Below are 16,907 nucleotides of genomic sequence, written 5' to 3'. Positions count from 1 at the left end.
TCAGTTCCTTACACCTTGAATCCAGGAGAGAGAGGATCAACATAGTTGTAGCAAAGACTACCCCAAGGCCAGGCATGGTGGCTCACACTTGTAATCCCAGCACTTTGGGAGGCCAAGGTGGTAGGATTGCTTGAGCCCAGGAGTTTGAGACCAGCCTGGGCAACACAGTGAGACCATGTATCTACTAAAAATACAAAAATTAGCCAGGTGTGGTAGCACACACCTGTGGTCCCAGCTACAAGGGAGGCTGTAGCAGGAAGATCTCTTAAGCCCAGGAGGTGGAGGTGGCAGTGAGCCATGATCACACCACTGCACTCCAGCCTGGGCAACAGAGTGGGATCCTATCTCTGAAAAAATAAAAATAAAAATATCACAAGGGTCTTTTCTGACCTTTCCTCCACCCTCCCCAAATTTCAGAGCATGATTCTTCCAGAGCCTGACTCTCAACCCTTCCCCTTCCTCCCGACAACAGGTTGCTTCCAATTCTGGAAAGCCTGTGGAGGAAACAGGAACAGAGATAGCAATAACCCTCCCTGCAAACCAAGGCGGACTGGGCACTGGAAAAAGTGACAGTGATGGTGGAACCTGGTAGGGAGGAGGGGGGCCTGAAGACAGAATGGCTCATTGTGCACAGAGGGGAAGAAGGGCCATTGGCCCTGTCCTGTGACACTGACTGACTGACTGTGCCCAGCCATGGGATGCCGAGGAGAGATGCTTGCCCCCTCGGGACAACTGAGACCCAGAGGCCTTGCTAAGTCCCAGAAGACAAGGACAGAGAAAAGACAAATAGAACATGCAGAAGCACAAGGAAAGGAATAGCAGTCCATTTCCTCCACCCCTCGGCTCTAGACTACAGGGTCGTTGAAGACAGATGGCTCTGGTGGAAGAGGCAGGAGGCCTTCAACCAGCTCTTAAATGCTCTGTCCAGATAGGCTTCATGCCTCAGCTAACAATTCCGGAAGAAGAGTACTACAGGGCCATGGTAGGACCCAATGGGAACACTTAAAAATCTTGCATACCACCCCAAAATGCTATGAAGGTTTTGAACTTTCCATATGCCAAGACTCCCAGAAAATTCTTGTTCTTGAGACCTGTGACAATGAATGGAACCGAGAGGAATAAAGACAGGGGGGCTCCATCTTTCTTCCCCAAACATATACTCTTTGCCCTTCCAACAACTTGGACCTCAGATGAGACAATTTCAGCCAGAAGGTATCCTCGGGAAGAAAAGAAATAGAAAAGCCAAAGGCAAAATAGGAAGAGAGAAAGTGCCTCACACATATAGGGATACTGAAAGGTCTTTATTGCCCAGTGGCCACCAACAGTTTCCCAGCCACATGCTGGGCCCTCTAGGTCTCTCCAGCCCACTCTAAGGACCCAAGAAATGCAGCCACAGTCCATCTCTCTTTTTTCTCTCCTTCCAGGGGACCAAGGTACCTTCTGGGGCATACAACGTGGCAGCAAGGCCTCGGAGAGAGGGGTAGGAGGATCGAGCAGCATTCTCTGTAGGGGAGGACAGGAAAGGAGACCCTCTTGGCACACATTTATGGAGGGTTGTCCCTGAAGAGAAGGGCAGGTGGGAGAGGTTCCCTGTTACTTAAGAGAAGGCACCGGTGGCAAAGAGCACAATGAAGAGGATGATGATAAAAACAATCACGCAGATAAGGACAATCATCTTCACGTTCTTCCACCAGAATTTCCGAGCCACCTTCTGCGATGTCGTCTTGAAGTGCTCAGACTGTTGGGGAAAAGGCAGAGTGAGTGACCCAGTGGCTCCTCCCACTGGAACAAGAGTATAAGAGTACAAGTGCAGCCCACAGGCCATACTTTTTTTTTTTTTTTTTTTTTTTTTTGAGATGGAGTCTCGCTCTGTCGCTCAGGCAGTGGCTCGATCTTGGCTCACTGCAGCCTCCACCTCCTGGGTTCAATTGATTCTCCTGCCTCAGCCTACTGAGTAGCTGGGATTACAGGTGCCCACCACCGCACCCAGCTAACTTTTGTATTTTTAGTAGAGACGAGCTTTCACCATGTTGGCCCGGCTACTCTCGAACTCCTGACCTCAAGTAATCCGCCCACCTGGGCCTCCCAAAGTGGTGGGATTACAGGCGTGAGCCACCGCGCCCAGCCTACAAGCCAGACATCTGTTTGTTTGCTTGTTTTTGTTTTTTTGAAACAGAATTTCACTCTGCTGCCCAGGCTGGAGTGCAGTGGCGTGATCTCAGCTCACTGCAACCTCCGCCTTCCGGGTTCAAGTGATTCTTCTGCCTCAGCCTCCTGAGTAGCTGGGATTACAGGCATGCACCACCATGTCCAGCTAATTTTTGTATTTTTAGTAGAGATGGAGTTTCACCATGTTGGCCAGGCTGGTCTTGAACTCCTGACCTCAGGTGATCCACCCGCCTTGGCCTCCCAAAGTGCTGGGATTACAGGCGTAAGCCACCACGCCTGGCCTTGTTTGTTTGTTTTTTGAGACAGTGTCTGGCTCTGTCACCCAGGCTGGAGTGCAGTGGCACAATCTCAGCTCACTGCAGCTTCCATCTCCAGGGCTCAAGCAATCCTCCCACCTCAGCCCCCCTAGTGCTGGGACTACAGGCACATGCCACCACGTTCAGCTCAAGCCATACATCTTAATACCGACACTGTAAGCTGAGGTAACAAACTGCTAAATAAAAGATGCTCTGGCCGGGTGCAGTGGCTCACACCTGTAATCCCAGCACTTTGGGAGGCCGAGGCAGGTGGATCACCTGAGGTCAGTAGTTTGCGACCAGCCTGGCCAACATTGTGAAACCCCCTCTCTATTAAAAATACAAGAAAATTAGCCGGGTGTGGTGGCAGGCGCCTGTAATCCCAGCTACTTGGGAGGCTGAGGCAGGAGAATCGCTTGAACCTGGGAGACGGAGGTTGCAGTGAGCCGAGATTGCGCCATTGCACTCCAGCCTGGGTAACAGAGCGAGACTCTATTTCAAAAAAAAAAAAAAAAATGCTCTATCTGCCTACCTTGACAAATGTACCTTCCTAAAAATCTGGAAGGCCGGGTTGAAATTTAGAATTCTCAGGATCCTAGGAGGTCTCCACCTAGATATGACTAGGGGTCCCCTTTCTCTTCTTACCCCTGCACTGTCATGCACACTGAGGGGTCCTCGACACCTGCCTACACCCAAGGGTACAATACTGGCAGTACAATCTGCCCTTGGGAGGGCAGACCCTGGGACTGAGGGGTGCAGGCTCCAGGTGGGCACATCTCCCAGCTCCAGGACTCCTTGCCCCATCGGGACTGCTGAGGCTGGAGGAGGGACCAGGACAGTAGAGAGGGTTGGAAGTAAGGGAACTCCCCCTCCTCCACCCACTCTTCCCCATGCCCAGCAATTCGAGTTAGAGACACTAAATTTCCTGGGGCTTGTCCAGGCATGGTGGCTCAAGTCTGTAATCCCAGCACTTCGAGAGGCCAAGGCAGGTGGATCACCTGAGGTCAAGAGTTCGAGACCAGCCTGGCCAACATGGCAAAACTTTGTCTCTACTAAAAATACAAAAAATTAGCCAGGTGTGGGGGTGCACACTGTAATCCCAGCTACTCAGGAGGCTGAGGCACGAGAATCATTTGAACCTGGGAGGTGAAGGTTGCAGTGAGCCGAGATTGCACCACTGCACTCACTCTAACCTGGGCAACAGAGTGAGGCTCTATCTAAAAAAAAAAAAAAAAATTTCCGGGAGCCATGCTCCCCAAATTAAGCTACAATTAAGCTACAGAAACAGGCAATGAGCCCCAGGGAGACAAGGGAGCAATACCCAAGAGCCAAGAGTTCACACAGGACTCAGAAAGCCAGAGCCAGCCTCCCCGCTGAACACAGAACCTGAGGCTCCAGACTTTGCTCAATTTTGGAGTTACTTCCTCCCTGAAACAGCTGGCCTCAGCCCCTGGCTGGAGAGAGAGAAGAATGAGGTCTAGCAAGATGTGTGGGAGATATTATTTTAGCCTTCATCTAGCAGGGGACCCTGGGATCAAAGCATTTCACTGCTCTTTCCCCCTTCTTTTTAAAGCCAACTCAGCAAGACGCCAGCAATTTCCCACCCCTTGTCTAATAGCTCCTAGAGAAGGCTAGAGGCCACAGGGTGGGTTTCCTCAGAGCCAATATTTCTGCCCTGGGAAGGTCAGATCCAAATGATTGTCATGGGCAGGCTTCAAAGGGAAAACAAGTTTCCCAGTAGAGAAGCCTGAGAATGCATGGGCTGACTGAGCTATCGGTCTCAGAACATGCCACTATGGGCGAGCTGCCACCTCAAGCCCCAGTCATGGGATCCATTCCGTGGGATCCATAACAATCTGTGGAGCAGAGCAGATTCAGAAGTGGAGACTCAGCTCACATCAGCTCCCAAACCAGGTGAAAAGCAATAGAAATGTCAAACTTCTGGCCCTCCTGTCCATTTTGCCCCACCAAAAAGAAATTCCCTCTCTCCCTGATTTCCTCCAGCCCCCAGTGGGCTCCCTGTCTCACTGTGGCTTCCAGATCCTCTGTCTTGTTGCGGAGATGTTCCAAGTTTTCCCCTCGGGCCAGGATCCGCTCCACATTCTGGGTCATAATATTCTTAACTCCCTCCACCTCACTCTGCAGGTTCCGCACACGATCATTTCCTCCACCTTCACTGGCTTCCTCCTGCGCAGCAACACGGGGTTAATTAGACCAAGTGGTGGGGGAACTGGGAACTGGAGACTTGGCCTCAGAGGTCTAGGGAGGGTAAGGCCTCAGGCAGACTTCAGCTTTTTGTAAAATGCTTTACAAAAAGCATCTTTGAAATGTTTACAAAAAGAATGTTTTCATGTATTACTTTTGTAATAAAAAATAAATGCATTTGTAAGCCCCAGAAGGTGAGATGCGATGCTAAACAGACTAGATCAAACTTCTTTTGGGGTTATTAGGGCCCCTGACAAGGAAAAGGAGCACATCACTAAATCCCTCCCCACTGCTTCCTTGCTCCCTAGAGAGGGCTGTAGAATACAGCAGGGCCAGCGTCTCACAATGTTCCCTTCCAGGGCAGAGCCCACCACTATTTACAATTCCCAGAGCCACCCCCCTTTCCTGATTTCTTGGGATCCTGGTTGAAAGTGTCTGTGCTGGCCAGCAGAACACCCTCACCCAGCCCCACCCATCTGCCCCTCTAAGCCAGCTGCTGGAGCACGGCCCTGGCTGCAATGCCATTGCTGTGACCCATAACAGCAGGCAACCAAGTACCCCAGAAGGCGCCTGGAGCCGTTGAGCCACACACTTCTGCTTTCCCCACCACTGGGCACCACGTGCAGGCACCAAGCAACCGCCTGCTTATGCAGATATTAAATAAAAATACCCGCCTGGGCGTTGGGGGAAATGGAGGACTAGTCCTCCCTGGCTGATGTCTCATCTCGGAGGCTTCATGACAAGGTTTTTGAACAAGGAGAGAAAAATATTAAGCTCCTCCCTCCTTGACCTCCAAAAACAGGCCAGTGGCATGGGTCAGAACTAGATCATAACAGAGAACCAACTTCTGGTTCTCTTATAAACCCTTAGTTCTCTTCTCCATGTTAATGGAGAAAGGACACCCAAAGGTCTCAGTGGACACACAAATCCTTTGTGTTTCTGTGTGGGGATAAAGTGAAAGGCCGGAGAGGAGAGCTCCTGCCGCTGGGCTGGAATCTGAACTGGGAACTGCCCAGGAGCTGCCTGGTGGTGTCACAACACCCGCCTCGGGCTCCCTGGAGGAGGAAAGCACAACAACTCTTTGCCTGGAATTCGGAGCCCCCATCGGCGCTGACACGGAAGCCTAGCTCCCCACCAGCACAGAGGTCAGGGGAGGGAGGGAGAAGGAGTAGAAACACCTGCTAGGACGGCTCAGAGCTATTTGCAGCCAAGTTGTCAAAGAAGAGAGGCCACAGCAGCACTGGCCCAGCCCTCTAACTTTGCCACCAACTCTCCTCCCCCCACACAGCCAACCCCCAGTCCCGAGCCCCCTCTGGCTCCTCTTTAAACCAGCCCTTTCCTAGTTCCCAGTTCGCTCACCATGTCTCAGAGCAGCCCAGGCCAGTCAGCAGGTGAATTCGCCTAGTCGGCTTCCTCCCAGGGTGGCCCTCGGCTCACTTCCTGCTTGCTCCAACTTTCAGCCTGCCCCCGCCCACCTCGCATCTCGAGTCGCTCCAGCCACACCTAACTCAGGTTTCCTCAGGTAGGCGGGCACTCTTCACTGTCCTCCCAGTGGCTTCCCAAATGAGAGCTTAAACTTAAAGTAATAGGGCTCTCAGAAGCCAAAGGTCTTCTAACTTGTCAGGAATTAGAAAAGAAAGATCAAGCAGCCCTCCGAGGTTTCCTGAGGCTGGACCTCCTGATCTAGAAAGGGCAGCCATCTCCATTTTTTTTTTTTTTTTTTTAAATAGAGACGAAGTCTCACCATGTTGCCCAGGCTGGTCTCAAACTCCTGGGCTCAGGCGATCCTCCCACCTCAACCTCCCAAAGTCCTAGGAGCCGTGATGCCCCACCAGCCATCTCCTTTTAATGTCTTGAATATCTGACTCCAGTTTCTAGAGACTGAGATCAACCATGCCAGGCCTAGCTCACAGGGAAACAAAATGCTGTTATGAAAATATATTGCTGGATAACACTTGTTCCCAGGTCCCTGGGTGGCAGAAAGCACTAAAACCCCTGAAGTCTGGAATACTGTGATCCTGGGCTCTGATTCAGAAAGCTCTGGGTTACTAGTTACAGGCCCCTCAGGGAACCTTTTCACCTCTGTGGAGTTTGCAGGTGCTGATGCTTAGCTCAGAGGGTGCTGGTAAGAAGCAAAAAGAGGCCAGGCGTGGTGGCTCACGCCTGTAATCCCAGCACTTTGGGAGGCCAAGGTGGGCAGATCACAAGGTCAGGAGTTAAAGACCAGCCTGGCCAACATGGGGAAACCCTGTCTCTACTAAATATACAAAATAATAGCCAGGCGTGGTGGCAGTTGCCTATAATCCCAGCTACTCAGGAGGCTGAGGCAGGAGAATTGCTTGAACCCGGGAGACAGAGATTGCAGTTAGCTGAGATCATGCCATTGCACTCCAGCCTGGGTGACAAGAGCAAGACTCTGCCTCAAAAAAAAAAAAAAAAAAAAAAAAAAAGAAGCAAAAAGATAGCATGTGCAGTGCGATGCCACTAGCACAGTGTCCATAATGATGGCTCACCAAAACCCTCCTTCCCTTCCAGAGTTCAGCAATTTTGCATTTCCCTTTAGGGGCTACCGCAGAGGTAATTGATCCCAGTCAGTGATGAGAGGACTGCCCCAGTGGACCAGAGCAGGGGGCCCAAGGCAAAGGAGTTTTCCACTAACCTGGCTCCAGAGAAAATCTGTTCTTCTTTGACAGTGTTTATCAAGACAGAAGAACAATAACAGGGACATTCAGAAGGGAACTAACATTCTTGACCCATTCCAGAAGAAATCAGTTCCAAGGAGGAAATGTCAGCTTCTCCAACAAACACTTTTTTTTGTTTATTTTGTTTTGTTTTCTTGAGATAGTCTCCCTCTGTCACCCAGGCTAGAGTCCAGTGGCATGATCGTAGCACACTGCAGCCTTGAACTCCTGGGCTACAGCGATCATCCTGCCTCAGCATCCCCAGTAACTGAAACTACAGGTGCGAACCACCATGTCTGGCTAATTTATTTTAAAACTTTTTGTAGAGATGGGGGGTCTTACCATGTTGCCCAGGCTGGTCTCAAACTCCTGTTCTCGAGTAATCCTCCCTCCTTGGCTTCCCAAAGTGTTGGGATCATAGGTGTGAGCCACCACATCCAGACACAAATAATTTTTTTTCTTTTTGAGATGTTTCTCTCTTGTTGCCCAGGCTGGAGTGCAATGGCGCTATCTCGGCTCACTGCAGCCTCTGCCTCCCAGGTTCAAGCGATTCTCCTGCTTCAGCCTCCCTAGTAGCTGGGACTACAGGTGCATGCCACCAGGTACGGCTAATTTTTTTGTATTTTTAGTAGAGACAGGGTCTTACCATGTTAGTCAGGTGGTCTCGAACTCCTGACCTCTCAGGTGATCCGCCCGCCTCGGCCTCCCAAAGTGCTGGGATTACAGGCATGAGCCACCGCACCCGGCCACAAATGCCTTTTTAAAAGCTTTAAATAAACTTCGGACCCATGTAGCTTTTTTTTTTTTTTTTAGAGGCAGGGTCCCACTCTGTCATCCAGGCTAGAGTGCAGTGCAGTGTGTTCAAGTTCACTGCAGCCTTGAACTCCTGGGCTCAAGCAATCTTCCCACCTCATCCTCCCCAGTTAGCTGGGACTACAGGCAAGGGCCACCACGTCCAGTTAATTTTTTTTTTTTGGAGACAGTGTCTTGCTGTGTTGCCCAAACTGGTCTCAAACTCCAAACCTCAAGCGATTCTCTCACCTCAGCCTCCCAAAGTGCCGGGATTATAGGCATAACCCACTACGCTCAGCAAATATTATATATAAGCCTGGGCAACATATCAAGATGCTGTCTCTATAAAAAAAAAAAAACTGTTGGACACAGTGGCTCATACCTGTAATCCCAGCCCTTTGGGAGGCCGAGGCGGTGGATCACCTGAGATCAGAAGTTTGAGACCAGCCCGATCAACATGTCGAAACCCCATCTCTACTAAAAATACAAAAACTAGCTGGGTATGGTGGTGGGCACCTGTAATCCCAACTACTGGGAAGGCTGAGGCAGGAGAATTGCTTGAACCTTGGAGGCGGAAGTTGCAGTAAGCCGAGATCACACCCTTGCAATTCAGCCTGGGCGACAGAGAGAGACTCTGTCTCAAATAATGATAATAATAATAATAACAACAATAATAATTTAAAAAAATAAAAAAATAAAATCGGCTGGGCACGGTGGCTCACGCCTGTAATCCCAGCACTTTGGGAGGCCGAGACGGGCAGATCACCTGAGGTCAGGAGTTCGAGGTCAGCTTGACCAACATGGAGAAACCCCGTCTCTACTAAAAATACAAAAATCATCCAGGCATGGTGGCGCATGCCTGTAATCCCAGCTACTCGGGAGGCTGAGGCAGGAGAACTGCTTGAACCCGGGAGGCAGAGGCTGCACTAAGCCAATATCACACCATTGCACTCCAGCCTGGGCAACAAGAGTGAGACTCTATCTCAAAATAATAATAATAATAATAATAATAAATAAATAATAAAATAAAATTAGCCAGGCATGGTGGTGCATGTCCATAGTCCTAGCTGCTTGGAGAGCTAGCACAGAAGGATCACTTGAGCCCAGGGCTGTGAGACATCAGTGAGCTATGATAGTGCCACTGCACTCCAGCATGGGAGACAGAGCTAGACCCTGTCACTAATAATGATAATAATAATTTTATATATTGATTATGTGGTGAAATAATGTTTGGATATATCGAGTTAAATAAAAGATTAATAAAATAAATAAAATTAATTTCGGCTGGGGATGGTGGCTCACACCTGTAATCCCAGCACTTTGAGAGGCTGAGGCAGGCCGATCATGAGGTCAGGAGATTGAGACCAGCCTGGCCAACATGGTGAAACTCCGTCTCTACTAAAAATACAAAAATTAGCTGGACGTGGTGGCGCTTGCCTGTAATCCCAGCTACTTGGGAGGCTGAGGCAAGAGAATCACTTGAACCAGGGAAGCAGAGGTTGCAGTGAGCCGAGGTTGCGCCACTGCACTCCAGCCTGAGCAACAGAGTGAGACTGTCTCCAAAATAATAATAATAATAATAATTTCACCTGTTTATTTTTTTAATTTATTTTTATTTATTTATTTATTTTTTGAGACAGGGTCTCACTGTCACCCAGGCTGGAGTACAGTGGCACAATCATAGTTCATTGTAACCTCAAATTCCTGGTTTCAAGCAATCCTCCTGCCTCAGCCTCCCAAAGTGTTAGCATTACAGGCATGAGCCACTGCATCCAGCCCTGTTTCTCTTACTTTTAAAATTTGGCCAGTAGAAAAATGTAAATTATGTGATTAGTAAAAAATGTTAAAATACATATTATAATGTGGCTTATCACTGGGCATGGTGGCTGATCCATACCTTAATATTTACATGACCTGGGACAGACTTGCATAACAACTCTAAGCCTCAGTTACCTCATCATCTGTGCTTAGCACTCAAAAAACTCAGTAGACCAGGTGCGGTGGCTCACACCTGTAATCCCAGCACTTTGGGAGGCTGAGGTGAGAGGATTGCTTGAGCCTGGGATTTCAAGACCAGCCTGAGCAACATAGTGAGACCCTGTCTTTTTCTTTTTTCTTTTTCTTTTCTTTGAGAAGGAGTTTTGCTCTTGTTGCCCAGGCTGGAGTGCAGTGGCTCAATCTTGGCTCACTGCAACCTCTGCCTCCTGGGTTCAAGTGATTCTTCTGCCTCAGCCTCCCAAGTAGCTGGGAATACAGGTGCATGCGCCACCACGCTCAGCTAATTTTTGTATTTTTAGTAGAGATGGGGTTTCACTATGTTGGGCAGGCTGGTCTCGAACTCCTGACTTCAAGTGATCTGCCCACCTCGGCCTCCCAAAGTGCTGGGATTACAGGCGTAAGCCACCGCCCCAGCCTGAAACATAATGTATATATATATTCAGTGAAGTGACTTGGTAAGGAAAAACTGCTGAACTGCTAGGTTATAGGAGTTGTAGCCCAAGAAGCAATGGGCCAAATCTTGGTTTATCTTGGTAGTGCCTCTCATATATACCTCCTCCTTTCCATGCCAGCCCCTTCCTCCTAGTTAATGCCAGCCCCTTCCTCCTAGTTAATGCCAGCATAATCTCTTCCCTGAACAATTCCAATCCCCTCTAAACTCACCTTTCTTTTCTCATCTACTCCTCTGTGGCTGATTGCTATCTTCCCAAAATGGATATTTAAATATGCTCCACCCTGCCTCCAGAGCAAAGCCCCAACTTCTAGCAATTCCCTGTGTGATCAAAAGACTAGGGTGACATCTGACCTCCTACTCTTCTACACTACTACCCCTGGCTGTGCAGTTTTGGGCAAGTCACTTCATTTGCAAAATGGGATTAAGAATAGGCTGGGTGCAGTGGTTCATACCTGTAATCCCAGTACTTTGGGAGGCTGCAGCGGGTGGATCACTTGAGACCAGCCTGGCCAATACCGCATAACCCCATCTCTACTGAAAATGTAAAGATTAGCTAGGCATGGTGACCACACTTGTAGTCCCAGCTACTTCGGGAGGCTGAGGTGGGAGGATTGCTTGAGCCTTGGAGGCGGAGGCTGCAGTGAGCTGAGATCGTGCCCTACTGCACTCCAACCTGGGTCACAGAGCCAGAGCCAGACCCCATCTCAAAAAAAAAAAAAAAAAAAAGGCGAGGCACAGTGGCTCACGCCTGTAATCCCAGCACTTTGGGAGGCCAAGGCAGGGGGACCACCTGAGGTCAGGAATTCAAGACCAGCCTAGCCAACATGGTGAAACCTTGTCTCTACTAAATACAAAAAATTAGCTGGGCGTGGTGGCGTATTCCTCTAATCCCAGCTACTTGGGAGGCTGAGGCAGGAGAGTCGCTTAAACCGGGGAGGTGAAGGTTGCAGTGAGCCAAGATTGTGCCATTGCACTCCAGCCTGGGCAACAAGAGCAAAACTCCATCAAAAAAAAAAAAAAAAAAAGAAAGAAAGAAAGAAAGAAAAGAGAAAAAGGAGACTAATGGAGAAAACTGAATGAGAAACTAAGAGAAAGGGAATATTACCACCTGAAAAGGCAACCAAACAAACTTTCAGGTACATAATAACCCTTGGCATATATCCCAGTCTTCTGATTTATGCCCCAGGTGGGCAGTTTACTCCTATATCTCAGAGGGAAAAGGCTGGAGAACAAGGAAAAGGTACATTCAGGAGGCTCAACTGAACCTGATTCCTGAAGGATCATGAAGTTCTCACCACTGCCAAGGTTCATTTCTGTCTCCAAACCTTCTCTCTGTAGCCTGTTATGCTGCTGGCCATCCCACCTGTCTCCTAATGTGCCCTTTTCCTCTCTGAATGTGCCCCTAGAACCCAGAGATTCTGCCCTTGGCCATCTTTCTTTTTCTTTTCTTTTCTTTTTTTTTGAGACAGAGTCTCGCTCTGTCACCCAGGTTGGAGGGCAGTGGCACTATCTCGGCTCACTGCCACCTCCGCCTCCCGAGTTCAAGCGATTCTCCTGCATCAGCTTCCTGAATAGCTGGGACTACAGGCATGTGCCACCGCACCTGACTAATTTTTTATATTTTTAGTAGAGACAGGGTTTCACTGTGTTAGCCAGGATGGTCTTCATCTCCTGACCTTGCGATCCGCCCGCCTCGGCCTCCCAAAGTGCTGTGATTACAGGCATGAGCCACTGTGCCCGGCCCGTTGGCAATCTTTCTTCCGACTTCTGAAGAGAACCACTCCGTTTTAGAGCAGTGTTTCTCAGTGGGGTGATTTTGCCTTTCAGGGGTCATTCCACAATGTCTGGAGACATTTTTGGTTGTTATAGCTGGGGGCAGGGGTGCTACTAGTATCTGGTGGGTCGAGGCCAAGGATGTTGCTAAAATATCCTACAATGCAAAGGACACCCTCTCACAAGAAAGAATCTGGACCAAAATGGCAATTGTTTTGAGGCTGAGAAAACCCTTGTCTCCCTATAGGGAAGTGCAGTGCCACTACAGCTTCAATAGCCATTTATGGAAAATCCCCAAATTTATTATCTCCAGCCTGGGCCTCTCCCTCAACTACCAATGCTGCCTCTCCAATGCCCTGGACAGTTCACAGACACCTCCAGCACCCAAACCAAACCCTTTATCTTTTCTCCATGTTCCTCCTCCTGGATGGGACTCCCATTCTACCCGTTTCTCAAGCTAGGAACCACAAAGCATCCTCCACATGCAAGGTCATCACCAAGCCTTAGTTCTTACTTTTTTAAAAAATTTTTTACAAGGGCACAAAAATCAGGCAACTGGTTCATTCTTGGTCATGCTTCTCATATCCACCACCTCCTTGGTCCACCAGCTCTTGCCTCCTGGTTAATGCCAGCAGCATGATCTCTTCCCTGGACAATTCCAATCCCCTCTAAATTCACCTTTCTTTTCCCATCTACCCCTCTGTGGTTGATTGCTATCTTCCAGAAATACATATTGTATGCTCCACCCTGCCTCCAGGATAAAACCCAAACTTTTTAGCGTGGCATTCCAAGACTGTTCTCAACCTGCTTTTCTGAACTTCTCTCCCATTAGATTCACCTCCCAGCCCTCGGGTCAACCAAATTACATGTCCTTTCTCAAACATCGTACACCATCCACCTTCTATATCTTTCCCTAAGGCCTTCAGTCATCACTGCTTATGACAATTCTATTCACATTTAAGACATAGCCTCCATGAGGCTTTAGAGATTTCCCCACTGAAGCTAACTTGTTCCTGTTCTGATCTCCATCACATTTTATTTCTTTTAAAGAATCTTTCACATACTTTGTCATACATATTTGACCCCCTCCAACACTCTAAGTCCTATAAAGGCAGGGAGGGACTGAGTCCTCACTTTGGTACCCTTTGTAGTATATGACATATGTCCTAGACATGTAGGCAACTCACTAAAGGTTTCAGATATTGAACTGAGAAGTCTGAAAGAAGGCTTCTTTCTCCACAGTACAGAGAAAGTTGATTTTTGTTGGAAAAGATTTATAGACAAATTTCTTTCCTAAACTTTGGCCTGTTTTATGGATAAATGAATGTTAAATATCACAAATCTTTGTATATTGGTCCTGAAAGGAAAAACTGGAGGTACTGAGTTAGCAAGCTCATTTATTAGCTGTATTTTTCTTTTCTTTTTTGAGACGGAGTCTCACTCTCGTGCCCAGGCTGGAGTGCAGTGGCACAATCTCAGCTCCCTGCAACCTCCACCTCCCAGGTTCAAGCAATTCTCTACCTCAGCCTCCCAAGTAGCTGGGATTACATGCGCCTGCCACCACGCCTGGCTAATTTTTGTATTTTTAGTAGAGATGGGGTTTCATCATCTTGGCCAGGCTGGTCTTGAACTCCTGACCTCGTGATCCACCCGCCTCGGCCTCCCTAAATGCTGGGATTACAGGCGTGAGCCACCGTGCCCGGCTATTAGCTGTATGTTTCCTACACAGAATACTCTTGTTCACCCAAGACTATTAAGAACTTTTGATTTCCAGCTGGGCGAGGTGGCTCATGCCTGTAATCACATCACTTTGGGAGGCCAAGGCAGGAGGATGCCTTGAGGCCAGGAGTTCCAGATAAGTCTGGCCAACATGATGAGACCCCATCTGTACAAAATATTTATTATTTTATTTTATTTTATTTTATTTTTGAAGCAGAGTCTCGTTCTGTCGCCAGGCTGGAATGCAGTGGTGTGATCTCGGCTCACTGCAACCTCCACCTCCAGGGTTTAAGCAATTCTTCAGCCTCAGCCTCCCAAGTAGCTGGAACTACAAGCACCTGCCACCACGCCCAGCTAATTTTTGTATTTTTTAGTAGAGACGGGGTTTCATTATGTTGGCCAGGATGGTCTCGATCTTTTGACCTCATGATCTGCCTGCCTCGACCTCCCAAAGTGCTGAGATTGCAGGCGTGAGCCACTGCGCCTAGCCGATTTTATTTTAATTTTATTTTATTTTATCTTATTTTATTTTAGAGATGGAGTCTCACTCTGTCGCCCAGGCTGGAGTGCAGTGGCACAATCTCAGCTCAGTGCAACCTCCACCTCCTGGGTTTAAGCAGTTCTTCTGCCTCAGCCTCCCAAGTAACTGGAATTACAGGCATGCACAACCATGCCTGGCTAATTTTTCTATTTTTAGTAGAGATGGGGTTTCACCATGTTGGCCAGACTGGTCTTGAACTCCTGACCTCAGATGATCCACCTGCCTTGGCCTCCCGAAGTGCTGGGATTACAGTGTGAGCCACCGGGTCTGGCCAAAATATTTTTTAAATTAAAAAAAAGTTTGAAAAGAACGTGATTTCCCTCTCTCCTTTCAAAACTGCACTCATCCTTCAAAGCCCAAGTGAGACTGGGAGACCCTGTCTCAAAAAAAGCTTTCCTGATTTCTCCAGTGTAATTCATTTCTTCCTCAATGCTCCCATTGCACTCATTTAATAGTATTTATGACTTTCTACATTCTATTACTGTTATTACTATCCTATTATTTCTAAATTCTTTTATTATTATCATGTTTCCTTACCATTTAACTCCTAGAAGACAGAGGCTGCAATTGAGTCATTTTCCCCTCTCTGTAACTTTTTCAGTCCTTAGCACATAACAGACCATAAATGCTGAACTTAATGGAAGCATTAATACTGAGCAGTCCTAGAAGAGTTGATACAAATTTCCTAAGCCAAACTGAATTTGTTTGGGCCAGTATTTGACAGTGGATTAAGAAATACATCTCAGACTGGGAGCAATGACTCATGCCTATAATCCCAGCACTTTGGGAGGCCAAGGTGGGAGGATCACATGTGTTCAAGAGTTTGAGACCAGCTTGGGCAACATAGTGAGACCTTGCCTCTCCAAAATATAAGAAATTAGCCAGGTATGGGGGTGCACGCCTAGTCCTAGCTCCTCAGGAGGCTGAGGCGAGGAGATCGCTTGAACCTAGGATGTCAAGGCTGCAGTGAGCTGTGATCATGCCACTCAGCCTGGGTGACAGAGTGAGAACCTGTCTCAAAAAAAAAAAAAAAAAAAAAAGCCAGGCGTGGTGGCAGGTGCCTGTAGTCTCAGCTGCTTGGGAGGCTGAGGCAGGAGGATCACTAGAGCCCAGGAGTTCTGGGCTATAGTGTGCTATGCCCATCGGGTATCTGCACTAAGTTCAACATTATTATGGTGACCTCCCGGGAGCAAGGAACCACCAGGTTGCCTAAGGAGTGGTGAACCGGCCCAGGTAGGAAACAGAGCAGGTCAAAACTCCCATGCTGATCAGTAGTGGGAACGCACCTGTGAATAGCCACTGTACTCCAGCCTGGGCAACATAGTGAGACCCTGTCTCTAAAAAGAAAGAAAGATGGGTCTGGGCATGGTGGCTCACGCCTGTAATCCGAGCACTTTGGGCGGCCAAGGTGGGTAGATCACTTGAGGTCCGCAGTTTGAGAGAAGTCTGGCCAATATGGTGAAACCCCGTCTCTACTAAAAATACAAAAATTAGCCAGGCGTGGTGGCAGGCACCTGTAATCCCAGCTACTCAGGAGGCTGAGGCAGGATAATCGCTTGAACCCAGGAGACAGAGGTTGCAGTGAGCCAAGATCGCGCCACTGCACTCCAGCCTGGGTGACAGAGTGAGACTTGGTCTCAGAAAAAAAAAAGTGACTTGACCTGCCTTGCCTGTTAGAATAACCTAGAAGTGAGCTATATCCTCAACAGCAGGAACACAGTTTGCCCAGTGATTCCTCCCGCTAGAAATCCATCTGGTACCAATAGTCCCTTTTATATGTCTACCTCTGCCATTCTTTTCCTTTAGGACAATAGTTCTCGGTGTGTGGCCTAGGAACTCCTGGGGTCTTCAAAGACAAAATTACTGTAATAATACTGAGATATTTACCTTTTTAACGGCTAGCATTTGTACTGATGATGCAAAAGCAATGGTGGGTAAAAGTGCTGGCAACTAAGCAGGAATGAAGACAATGGCATCAAATTGTAGTAGTAGCCATTGTATTCCTCAATGCCATGCACTTGCAATTTTAAAAATGCCACTTTCTATTAAGAACGTCCTTGATGAAGCCGGGTGCGGTGGCTCACGCCTGTAATCCCAGCAGTTTGGGAGGCCAACACGGGTGGATCACCTGAGGTCGCGAGTTCGAGACCAGCCTGACCAACATAGAGAAACCCCTTCTCTACTAAAAATACAAAAATTAGCTGGGCATGGTGGGTGCGTGCCTGTAATCCCAGCAACTCAGGAGGCTGAGGCAGGAGAATCGCTTGAACCAGGGAGTC

The 16,907-nt window shown here is 48.4% G+C and overlaps 1 protein-coding gene across 1 annotated transcript; it reads right to left on the bottom strand.

The window, feature by feature from the left end:
* Positions 1–1,282: 1,282 nt before the first annotated feature.
* On the bottom strand, positions 1,283–6,188 carry VAMP8 (vesicle associated membrane protein 8). The gene is made up of 3 exons (XM_003268749.2): positions 6,030–6,188; positions 4,494–4,652; positions 1,283–1,738 (listed from the first exon to the last, which is right to left on the bottom strand). The coding sequence occupies exons 1-3, from the start codon at positions 6,030–6,032 to the stop codon at positions 1,598–1,600; spliced, it is 303 nt and encodes a 100-aa protein (XP_003268797.1). The 5' UTR covers positions 6,033–6,188; the 3' UTR covers positions 1,283–1,597.
* Positions 6,189–16,907: the final 10,719 nt, after the last annotated feature.

This window comes from Nomascus leucogenys, chromosome 14 (genome assembly GCF_006542625.1).
Source record: "Nomascus leucogenys isolate Asia chromosome 14, Asia_NLE_v1, whole genome shotgun sequence".
NCBI lineage: Eukaryota > Metazoa > Chordata > Mammalia > Primates > Hylobatidae > Nomascus > Nomascus leucogenys.
This window is presented reverse-complemented; position numbering and strand designations above follow the sequence as displayed.

What these genes read in the sequence shown, in the direction of transcription:
- VAMP8 (XM_003268749.2), bottom strand. An exon ending in CAGAGGATCTGGAAGCCACA is followed by an intron (nt 1,739 to 4,493) that starts GTGAGACAGGGA and finishes TTTCCCCAACAG; the next exon opens with TCTGAGCACTTCAAGACGAC.